Source organism: Octodon degus, unplaced genomic scaffold (genome assembly GCF_000260255.1).
Source record: "Octodon degus isolate 3935 unplaced genomic scaffold, OctDeg1.0 scaffold00026, whole genome shotgun sequence".
NCBI lineage: Eukaryota > Metazoa > Chordata > Mammalia > Rodentia > Octodontidae > Octodon > Octodon degus.
This window is the reverse complement of record NW_004524602.1, coordinates 3,827,443-3,839,014: the sequence shown is the minus strand read 5'-3', so window position 1 is coordinate 3,839,014 and position 11,572 is coordinate 3,827,443. Positions and strand designations below refer to the sequence as shown.

General features: G+C 57.2%; 1 protein-coding gene across 1 annotated transcript; it reads right to left on the bottom strand.

Annotated features, from left to right (window-relative positions):
* Positions 1-320: 320 nt before the first annotated feature.
* On the bottom strand, positions 321-11,566 carry CUNH15orf59 (chromosome unknown C15orf59 homolog). The gene is made up of 3 exons (XM_004628743.2): positions 10,874-11,566; positions 9,818-10,504; positions 321-1,134 (listed from the first exon to the last, which is right to left on the bottom strand). The coding sequence occupies exons 2-3, from the start codon at positions 9,971-9,973 to the stop codon at positions 415-417; spliced, it is 876 nt and encodes a 291-aa protein (XP_004628800.1). The 5' UTR covers positions 9,974-10,504; positions 10,874-11,566; the 3' UTR covers positions 321-414.
* Between the last annotated feature and the right edge of the window lie 6 nt (positions 11,567-11,572).

Sequence of the window (11,572 nt, the reverse complement as noted above, 5' to 3'; positions counted from 1 at the left end):
GTTGTATCCCAGGCAACCCAGCCATGCACAGGGCAAGAGAGGTGCCCATCTGCATACCTTTGTCCTTGGTGAGGACAGGCAAGGTCTTCCCCGAAGGAGGAGGGCCTGATGCCCTCCCTGGGACTCTGTTCTTAGTTACTTCTAGGACCGAGGCTGGGCCAGCAGCCAGGTCTTCCTTTCCAGCTCCCTATACACTTGTACACACTGCTTTGAGGGGGCTCTCCCCTGAGAAGGGGACAGCTCTGGCCATGCCTCTGGAGACCAAGTTAGTGAGCAGGTATCTCTGTTATAGCTTTGCGGCCCATGGGGCCAAATCCTTGGCATTTTAAAATTTTATTATGACCGTGATTGTTTAAATATATATATATATATTTATAACTCTATATGCCCACCCCCCAGCCCCAGCCCTGGCCCCTAGTTTTTCCCACTGGCTTTCTGTCTGGTGCCCGTGTAGGGTAGCACTGTCTGTGTGCTCTTGTCTGATACCGTCTGGGTGCTGCTGTTCCTTGTGACCCGTCGGGTCTGTTCAGGGGCCAACATGGAACCTGAGCGGTGACCAGTCAGTGGGGAGCGCCGTATCTTGTACGGGGCTGCAGAGGGCTTGAGGGGTCCTTCATGGGGATCCATGTGTGGCAGCTCGGGGGCCAGGGCCCCCGCCTGCTCTTCTGCCGCCTCTATCTGGCCCTCCTCGTCGTCACAGCACAGAGCATGGTACAGTACTTTGTCACTGAACCGAACCCTCTCCCGTGTCCCCGGGGTCCGCTGGGGTAGCTGGCCTTTTGTGGGGCCGGCACTGAAAGCCTCCTCACTGGAGGAGTCCGGGGTCTCCACTCGGGGTCCGTTGGGGATGGGGGTGCCACCATTCATGAGCCGGTAATCAGGGCCAGCACCTGGCCGTGACGACTCTGGGCCGTCCACGGAGTCAGATGGGGTAGACACGTCCAGGAAGGAGCAGAACTCCCAGCTGTCCGAGAGGATGTCTGCTGTCATGAAATCCAGGTGGCCCAGGTCAAAGGGGCCACCCACACCTGCCTTGTCGCTGCTGGAGGTGCTGCTCACAGTGGCTGTGGTCCAATCATCCGGCTCAAGCTCGAAGTCGAAGTCTGAGGTTAGCTTGTCTATCTGGCTCACCACCTGGCCAGGAGAGGACCAGAGAGGAAGGGACTGGTGAGTGAACCTGGCCCTGGCCGCCCAGACTTTTAGCTGGCAACCTTATGGAGTGGTGACCACACTTGAGGTCTTGGGTTTGTTTGCATCCTGCAGGGACCTAATGGGACTGGAGTAAACAGAGCTAGGTCCAGCCACCCCTGGCAAATGGCTCAGACCCCTAAGTCCCCAGAGATGTGGGGGTGCCTGCCTTCCAGCTCTGCCCCCCCAGTCCCTCTTAAACACAGTTACAGCTCTGGAGGTGTGGACCTGGTGGCCACAGTTTGGCCTTTCTCTGATGCCACTAGAGAGGGTCCAAGTCTATGTATCCCCCCTGTTCTCAGATGTGAAGAGGAAGGACCCTGTCCCACTTCCCACGACATCCTGGACCAGTCCTCACAGGTGGTCAGCAACTCCCTCATGAGTCTTCATCAGTTCTTGGGATCCAGAACTGTGAGTGCGTGGCACTGTTGGGACTGGGTCACCCTCTTCCACTATACCTCCCCAGCCCGTAAGCTGCCTCCCTCTTGCTGTCCCTGTTGGCTGATGTACAGAGAGCACCCTCATTTGCTGGAGAAGGAATAAAGTGAGCGTTATTTAGTAGGCAATAAAAAAGCTGTCTGTCATGGTCCAGAGCCACCCATTAACTGTGCTTGGGGGCAGCGGGGCTGCAAAGGTCCCTGTACCCTGCTGTGCCCCTTCACAGAGGCCTCTGCTCAGGCCTCTCTGACCTACAACAGCCCCGTGCCTGCCCTCTGAGCATGTAAATCAGGGTGCAGGAGGGTGAGGGAAAGAGGGGGAGCCAGACAGAAACCAGGGAAAGGACGTAGCACAGAAGGGAGAGAAGTCAGGTAAAAAAGCAAACCCATGGAAGAGCAGCAGGTGGCGTGGCCATCAGCGCAAGAGAGACCAGTGACAGGGACCCTCAGCCAGTCACCAGGACCAGCATCTAGCCCCCAGCGCCTCCCTTCTCTCTCTTCTCTCAGAGCAGTTGATGCATTCATGCACTAATTAGGTCCTTAACAATTGCTTCCCAAGGTGGACTGCCCGCCAGGGATGTGGCATCTCCGTGGCAGGGGTGGAGTGAGCACCCCAGAGGTGAGGGTGGAAATGGGGCGACAAGGTGCTTCGGGAGCAGCAGCAGCGTGGGTTTATGTAAAGACTGCTCTTATGTGAAGGCCTGGCTGGCCCTGGTTCCTCTCTAGGCCTCAGTTTCTCGATCTACAAACAGGGAGCATGGATGAACTAGTTTATCTGCAAGGTTCCTCACACTTCTAGGTGAGATTTGGGGTCTTTGTTTCTAGGGGTGACTTGAGAAGCTGCTTTGGGTGATGATACCTAGGGACGTCCCTCATATGGCCAGGTCAGTAGAGGAATCATGAGGCTGCAACCTGCAGAACCAGGGCAGTCAGGACATCAGGGGACCAGACTTAGTGTAGCCCCTGCTGTGTGACTTCGGGGTAAGTCACATAAGCTCAATTTCATTTGCCACCAAGTGGATGTAAGGCTTCCAGGCCCACCAAACTCCCGAGTTTCAGAAAGACCCATGAGAAGAGCAGAGGAAGGAAACCCGGCAGAAGGGGTATAAGTACAACACCATTCCCCACCTGTGAGACCTACTGTGTGCCAAGCTTCCAGCCTGGCCCTTGAGATCATCCCACAGGTCCAAGGTGTGTTTTGAAAACTCCTGACTCAGTATGAGGGATCTAAGGGGGTGAAGATGCAGCACCAAGGCATAGGGAGCCTCAGGGCAGGCCCTGCACTGAGCAATGCCCCAGGTCTGGGGGCACAGTTTTGAGGGTGCTCTGGTTGAGAACCATGCGCCCACTATGGCTCGGGCTCAGGGGAGGCCAGCTTGTATCGCTAGCTCTTTCTGGTGGGGGGTGGGTAATCTAGAGGGAGTCCTGGGTTCAAATCCTAACTGCCTGCAGATAATAATCCTACTCTAACTTGTGGTCTCCTATCCTGCTGAAGGGGGACGACACCCGTCTCTGTGGCCAGGGTGACAAAGACTGAACAGATAAGACTGCTTTAAACAGCAGAGTCAGGACAATCAAACCATTGAGGACCTGAGCCCCAGCCTTGATTCATTACTTTTCAGCTGGGTGACCTTGATCAAGTTACTCCACTTCTCGGCACTTCTACTTCTTTTCCAAAGGGGAATTCTAGTAGCACCTGGAGCTGCGAGAACTTGAAGACCCAATGCTCTGGGCAAGCACACAGAACAAGATAGACAACCAGTAGCCACCATGCACCGCAGGCAGGCACACATGTCCAGGGAGCGGATGTGACTTCATGCAAGGCATGACACTCTGGCTCTGGCAGCGAGGGAGGAGGGGGGTGTTCTGGCGTACACAGGCAGGACCTTTTGTCTCATGAGGATCTCACTCCAGACCAAAGAGAGCCCAATGGCTCCCAAAGCCAAAGGACTGTGAGGTCACAGGCAAGTATGGCCCTGTCTACTGGGAGAGCCACTTGAATGACAGAAGTGAGATCAGGAGGAGAGGCCAGGTGGCCAAGGGTACCCAGTTTCTGGGAGGGCAGGCATGGGGCAGGCTCTGTGCTACCTGCCTCTCTGCTTTGGGTGTCTTACAATCTGTGACTTCCCTCTGGGATTTAATAATCATTTGCCTACATGTAATTTAGATTTGTCTTGGAGTGCGGGAAATAAGTATAAACATAGAAGGGGTGAGATGGGGAGAGAGAGGATGGAGAGAGAGATGGAACTCTAAAATCACAGAGTCACAGGAGCCCAAAGCCAGAAGGGCCTGGGAGATTCCACCTGTCTCCTCCTTGGGCTTACAGGTGGGAAGCTGAGGCCCAACACCAAGCAGGAACTCAGATGAGACCACAGATGAGTGCTGATGCCTGAGCTGGCACCTTAAAACCAAGAGGGAGCCAAGAGCAAGTGCAAGAGAGACTGGGCAGGGCTGAGGGCTCTAACAGACCCCTGGGTGTCCCTAACCTCTGTCCTGGTCACAGCCTTAGCTCCCTCCACCTGGACAACTGCACCTCCCTAATCTGCCCAACTACAGCAACTTCCTGTCCAGCCTTGCCTGCTCCCTTAATCAATCCAGGGATTAAACAATCGGGGAGTCTCCCCAACACAGCCCCTCCACTGCCCTCTCCACTGGCTGCTCCTCCAACTGCTTCTGCCTGGGGCTCGCGTGGCTGCCCCATATTGCCCCAGCCCATCTTCCGCAGCCCTGGCTGAGCCCTCTCTGTGAGGACTGCACTTCTGTGTCCCCTAAGACCAGCCAGCCAGGTCTGAGGACCTGGCCCCAGCACCCCATCCTTTACCTCTCCCAACTAGCTGCTACCTCCATTCCTTTCTCCCAGCTTCCTGGGCAGCTGGTTACATAACTGTGGGTTCTGCATTATTTATGGCCACTGATTATTTTTTAATTCTGTGATTACATTGTTTATTATCTTCCTGGGGGGCTGTGGCGTAGGGGAGACAGGGAACGAGCTGACCATGATTCAATGCTCTCATCCTGCAATTTGGCCTAATTGGCCAGGGAGCTTCAGTGAATCTGTCCGGAGGAGGAGAAGGCAAAGGGAAAAGGGAGGAAAGGAAGGTGTGACCAAAAAATAATAGGAAAGAAATCCGCGCAGTGTGTGCTATGCTGTGGGTGACAGAATTGACCCACTTTGGCTCAGGCCTGAGGTCCCCAGCCTCTCTGGCTCCAGCTGCTTCCTGCCTGAGCCACCTTTACTTCTTGCAAGGCCTGTGGCTGGCTGGCTGGCTGGCTGGCTTTCTTTCTTTATTTGGTACAGGGTCTCACTACGCAGCTTGGACTTGTGGTGATCCATCTGTTTTCAGCCTCCCCAGTGCTGGGACTACAGGCATGCACCACCATGCTGGGACTCCACTCAGCATGCCCAGGGGCAGGGCCCGCATGGCATGTGGAGCCCAGGGTCGACTCCTGGTCCCTGTTCTTGCCTAAGCAGGCACTTAGTCTGTTGAGCTATCTCACCGGCCCACAGCCTGTGGTTTTCCCGGCCACTTTCAGACATGGCACCTTGCCATGGGACCGCACAATTGGGCAGCTGGAGACAGGTTGCTGCGGTGCTCACTTCCTGGGACAGTCAGGGGCAGGGGACCCTCCACTGCCATCCCTGGCTGAAGGAAGGTTGTGCCCAACCCTGCATCCTCCTGGGGTGTTTAGGCCAAGGTGAGCAACTGCGACCTTAAGTTATGCCTTACCAGGAATCATGGATGATGTGGGGAAGACAGGAGACAGGTGCTGGGGCCACCTTTAAATCCCAAAAAGGAGGGGCTTGCCACCAGGCAGCCAAGGAGGAGGACCTCTGCGCTGGTGTGGAACTGGGGTGAAGGGGGGGCAGGGAGGCAGGCTCCCCCAGGAAGGAATACAGTCAGAAGGTTCCAGGGGAGTGCATGGCACTCTCGGAGAACAAATTCAAATTCCAGGGCTGGAGCTCGCAGCAACTCCCCTGCCTTGGCTTCCCAAGTGCTGAGACTATAAGCGTGCGCCACCATCCCCGGCTCGATGCCATGCTCTGCAAGCGTAATGGCGCCCACCCACTCCCTGTGCCCTCTGTGCCCCTCATCTCTCCTTTTCCAGTTGTGCTGGACACATTACACACCAGCATGCATCCTCTTCAAGGCCTGGGACACTGCCTCCCTGGTGGCAGGTGACACTGTCTTCATTTCCCTCAGGTCTCTTCAAAAGCCACCTCCTAGGAGACCTTCTTCCCACCCGATCCCCCTGGCCCCATCTCCCTGGCCCCATCTCCCTTTCCTTTTGGTGGTGGTGTGGACTGCTTACTGCAGGGGCTCTAACTGGTCTTAGCCAGGAGGTCAGGATCTGGCCCTGTCCTCCCTGTTCCTGCCTAAAAAGCTGTGTGACCCCAATGACAAAGCTGTCCATGTTACTGAGAAGCAGGCCAGTGCTGCTATAACAGTTCAGTAACCAAACCTTGTCGGTCATTCCAGCACTTGGGAGGCTGAGGCAGGAGAATTGCTATAAATTCAAGGCCAGCCAGAACTACAGAGTGAGACCCTAAAGCAAAAATCCGAAAACCAACCAACCAAATGAACAAAAACACAGACTAGGGATGTGGCTCAGTGGTGGAGGGCTTACTGGTACCCATAAGGCCCTGCTTAGACCCTCAGCACTGTAAAAACAAAACACCCCAAACCCAACAGACATGGTGCTTTGTGGCCATCATGGGGCTAAGTACTTTATAATTTATCACTTTTAATTCTCCCAACAGTCCTGGGGACAGGGGCTGAGGAAAAGGCAAAATTTCATATCTTCGTCTTACAGATGGGAAGACAGAAGCACAGAGAGGTAAAGCAACATTCCTTTGGTCACACAGGACTGGAGCTCAGATTTGAACTGAAGGCATCTGGCGGCATCCTAGCCTCTGGGCTGTGCTGCACCTCTAAATTAAGATCCAGGAGTTCTGAGGAGCTTAGGAGCCTGCTGGGATTGTCTGGAATGGTGAATATGGGGAGCCAGGGAGGAATGAGGGCTAATTAATGTCTGATGGTCACATCTCTCTGCAGCACTCAAAGCATTTTCACATTCCTTACCTCACCCAGTCTTTAAGAGCGATTCCACACTCTGAGATGGGACTTGCTCCCCATCAAGCGGGTGGGGGTGGGGGAGGGGTGGACCTGCAGTGGGACTTGGAGTAGAGAGGGTCACATGGGAGCGGGAAATTCAAATCCCCTAGGGGCACAGCAGTGCTGCACCGTCCCTGGCACTGAGCACTTGCAATGTTACTGTGAGGCGCAGGTCACCATGGTCCCCATTTCAGGGACTTGGGGGGGAAAGGCTGGGGTGTAATTCAGCTTTCCATGAATTCCAGCTGGATACTCAGAGCGGGGAGGCTCTGCCTGGACGGGTGGTGCCTGGAGCCAGAAATGGGGAGCTGTGGATAGGAGGATGATGGTGGAGGGGACCTAGGCCAAGTCTTCCTCTCTGCTCCTTTATCCCCACCCTCGACATCCTGATCTGTAGCTTTTGCCCCCACTTCCAGGTGCTCTGCTGAAAGGTGCAGTGGGGGACAGGGCAGGCGTAAACTGGGAAGTGGGCTATGATATGAGCCCCCTGTCCTCAGGTCTCTGGACCTCAGGCTTTCCAAGTCCCCCTTAGAGAAATGCCAGCTGACTGGCTTGACAGTCCCTTTGGAGGACCATAGCCAGGATCCCCAGTTTTGGGACCAATCAAGGCCTCATACCCCACTTGGTAACCTTACCCCTGGTGGACTCCATGCCACAGGAAGCTGGCCGTGCATCTCCCGCCTGGGCCTCCTCCACACTCCTCTCTAGCCACTGCCCCATGTCCAGCCCTGCCTGGAGGATGAGGAGCTCTGAGCTTGCCTCCCCCCACCCCCCAGCTGGGTGCCATTGGCAGCGGGCAGGCAGTGGCATACGGGGTAGACTCTGGTTGTCATAGCAACCCACCAAACTCTTGGGTGGAGGCACATGGCCCACAGGGGATGTGGGGGAGGGGACCCATCTTCTGTGTCCTGGTTCAGGCTTTGGAGCTGCACAGCCTGTGACCTGGAGCTCTGCTGTGGGGGACATGGTAGGGAGTGAGCGTGGTGGGAAGAGGGGACATCTAAGGCGCTGCAAAGAAACCTTAGTGCTACGTCATCATGGCATGAGCAAAGGGTATTATTTCCTGAAGGTCCCGGTCAAAATGCAAAGAGACACTGCCATGGTAGTACAGGCCTGTGATCCCAGGACTCTGGGTGGCTGAGGCAGGAGGACTGCTATGACTTCGAGGCCAGCCTGGATTACAAACTGAGTTCAAGGCCAGTCTGAACTACATAGCAAAACTGTCTCAAAAAAGACCTAATAATAATAATAATAATAATAATAATAATAATAATACAGGAGCACCCAGGAGCCTACCTGCTGAAGCCCCAGAATAGACATCAGACACCTGTATTACAAGTTCCATTCTGCCTCTGGTATGCTGTGTGACCTTGGACAGTCCCTATACCTCTCTAGGCTATACTTTCTTCAGGACACAGGGCAGGCTTGGATTACCTGTGAGGTCCTCCTAAGGTGTAGATGGCTATGTTGGAGAAGAGGGTATGCAACTGTCTGGAAGATGTCTGGCTGGGAGTAAGATCAGTATTATATTATGCTCTATAGTTCTATTGAGCATTCAGAAACATCCTCTGTGTGTGTGTGTGTGTGTGTGTGTGTGTGTGTGTGTATACACCCACGGTTTACCCTCTTGGTAAACTGACTCCCAGGGTCAGAGCCAACTCCTTCTGGTTGAGTCCACTGGGGCCTGGGACCCCTGGTTAAGATGAGATTGTGAACAGTTCCATGGTCCAGCAGAACTACAGAGCATTCAAAACAGGACGGGGTGGCAGAGGAGACTGTCCCCTTTGGCCCCTTGAGGCTGGAGGAGGGAGGTTGTTCAGGGGCTTCTAGACATTGATTCTCAAACTGTACAGGCCACCAGTGCTCAGCCCAGACCACTGCCAGTCCAGCCCGGGGCAGAAGCACCTCCACCTCTGTCCACCTGCAGTCACCATCGTTCCACCTCTTAACACAGGATTTCCTGGCAGGCCCAGGGCAGTTCCTGTCCAGAACCTTTGCAACTCCTCCCCCACCTCCAACTCTGAACACAGCTCCCTCCAAACAGCCCAGCTCCTTGGCTCTCGGTCCAGGCCGGAATGCCATGTTGGCAGCTTGGAGTTGGTACCCGCATCGCCTACCTCCCCAGCCCCAGTGCAGCTGGCCGGGGAGAGCCGGCCCATAACTCCCGCTCAATCACTCTCCCTGCCAGCTCTGCAGGGGCCCTGGTTACAAGGAGTTGAAATTTGCCTAAAGCCCACCTGGCTGGTGTAATGGCACCCAGCGGGCAAATTCAGGGCAGCGGCTCAGAACGCTGGTCATGCATTTTGGGCTTGAACACAGCCCAGGGGGCAGGGCTGAGGACATGTGTACCTCATTACCCCAGCAATGTGCGAAGCAGTAATTAAACCAGGCTCTACTTAGAGAGGGACACACATACTCCAGCATTTCTCAGTGACTTTAGGGCCTTGGCAAAAACATTCAGAAACATCGTGTGTGTGTGTGTGTGTGTGTGTGTGTGTGTGTGTGTGTGTGTGCACATGCTCCCATAGTTTACCCTCTTACAGGAGGTCCTGGCATCTGCGAATGGGCACAGAGAAACCTGGTCCCCACTCGCAGCTCACGAGGCCCATTCTGACCCCAGCACAGATTCCCTCAGGGTCAAGGGTTCTAGGTATCTGTCATCTGTGGGGTTACTTTTGATAAGGGCCTCTCCCAGTGAGCACTGTCTCAGTCAAGCCAGTTCAGAGTCATAAGAAAGGTGGATGGAAGAGTCAAGGGTCAGCTTAGGTTCCAGAAGAGTGTCTCTCACTAAGAAGCCATGCTGGGGTTTGGTCCTTACTGGCCAACGTGGCACCCCTGTGTGGTAAGCACAAAGTGGGTTCACCGACACACTTCCCAAGCAATCTCTGTGACCACAGCATGTGCAGGCCTGAGGTCCGGTGAGGTTATTAGCAAAGTAGATTGGGGTACAGGAGACCAAGACAGGAGGTCTCCAGCAGAGGGAAACACATGCCCACAGCTCTGCACACTCTCACACACGGGTCCATGTTCATGCCAGGCCCAACCAGGCTGGCCAAGGCCTGTGTGCCCCTCACTCACCTCCCGCAGCTCCTTGGCCACCTCCTTGAGCTCCCGCAGGATGCCTTCAAGCTGTCCGATGACCATCTTCATACGCTGTCGAATTCGCTCCCGCTCACCACCACTGTTGGGGTCGTCACTGGGCTGCCCGAGGTCCGGGGCCCCCCGAATGTTCATCCTTCACCACGTGGCCACAGGCCTGCCCATACTCCCCCCAGCCGGGCACACACTGCGACTGCCTCCACGGAGACACCCTCGGCGGGGCAGAGCTCCACATCTTAACGGCCCCCCAGCCCACCCTGGCCCTGGGCGGCCCACACCCAGCCCCTGCCCCCTGCCACTCCGCCTACTCTGCCTCTGGGTGGGGAACAGAGCACCCAGAGGGAGACAGAGTCTGACACAGGGGTCAAGGCGAGGACACGGGAGGGCAGGGGGAGGGGCCTTGGGTCCCAGGAGTGGCCTCCAGGACTTGGAGTGCGGAGCCTGCCCAGGGGGATGACTCTGCAGCGAGTCAGGGTAGAAGATGCCCTTGGGACTGGAGGCAGCAGCAGTCAATCCCCTTGCAACTCCGAGGCAGCCTCCAAGGCAGAGGTCTCTGGATGCTGCAGACACCAGCAGAGGGCCAGTGGCCGGGGTCTCCCAGATGTGGAGGAGGCTCCAGCTGTGGGCGGCTCTGGAGAGCGAGCTAGGCTGGAGGAGGGCAGCCCCCTGCGGAGAGAGCCGAGCCTGGCGTCAGCCCTCCCAGGCTGCAGCACCGCCAGCAGAGCTGCTTTCTCGCTGCACCCTGCCTCGCTGGGGTTTATTTATTTTTTCTTTGGGGGGAGAAGTGGTGGAGGCAGATGGCGTTCAGCGCACCCCTCCTCTAGGAGGAGATTAGGGGAGCCCCTGCTTCAGAGGCAGAAGTCCCCAGCCTTCTCTGGGGCGCCCTGGTCGCGCATTCCCCACCCCCACACTCAGCCGAGGCAGCCTCCCTGGTTCACCCAGGGCCTCTGGGGTCCCCCTTCACCCCTCCGAGTGTCCCTCGGGTGCCCCATTCCCGGGTACCCCCCTACCCAGCCCCGCCTTTCCAGGACTCACCGAAGGTGGGGGCTCCGGCCTTCCCTCCACGCGGAGTCGGGGGCTGAGTCCCCAGGCGAGGTTTGGGGGCCCCCAGGCTCCCTAGGGCGGGCTTCTCTCTCTGCACCCTTCTGCCCCTGGCCTCAGGGGGGTCCTGTGCGCCGTGGTCGGGGACATCGGGGCGGCGGGAGGGGGCGGGGCCTCGGCACTACAAAACGCCCCAACGACCCCTTCCAAGCTCCGAGTCCGGAGGGCTTGGGGCTCTGAGGCCACAGGTGACCCAGGCGCTGGGCGGCGGGACGACGCCGGGTGGATCCCAGCGAGGAAGCCGGAGTCACGGGGCCGGGAGGGCGCGGGCTCCCCCAGCTCGGCGCTGGGCTCACTCCGTCCGGTCCAGTCAGGTCCGATACGGGTCGGTGGATCCTGGGCTTTCCTCTGCGCGACTGGCACTCCTTGCTCTCTGGACCCCAAGATCTGCTCCCGGCACCCGGGGGGTGCAGCGGAACCAGGAAGGTGCGAGTCCGCAGGTCCCGAGGGAGGGCGGTGTGGGCCGCGGGGACTCGGATCCGCGGGCCCGGCCTGGCCCGGCTGGGTTCGGCTCCCGGGCACGGGCGGAGAAGAGAGGCTCGGGGAGGAGGGGAGGCTCGGGGAGGCGATGGGAGGCGGCGCGGGCCGGGCCGGGCTCCGCACTCGCAGCCCCAGGTCTGTCCGGCCTCCCCG

Bases quoted from the DNA above. Each gene is read 5' to 3' on its own strand.
- CUNH15orf59 (XM_004628743.2), bottom strand. From the start codon at position 9,973: ATGAACATTCGGGGGGCCCCGGACCTCGGGCAGCCCAGTGACGACCCC. The intron at 1,135-9,817 runs GTGAGTGAGGGG...TCTCCTGGCCAG, and splicing joins TGGCCAAGGAGCTGCGGGAG to GTGGTGAGCCAGATAGACAA.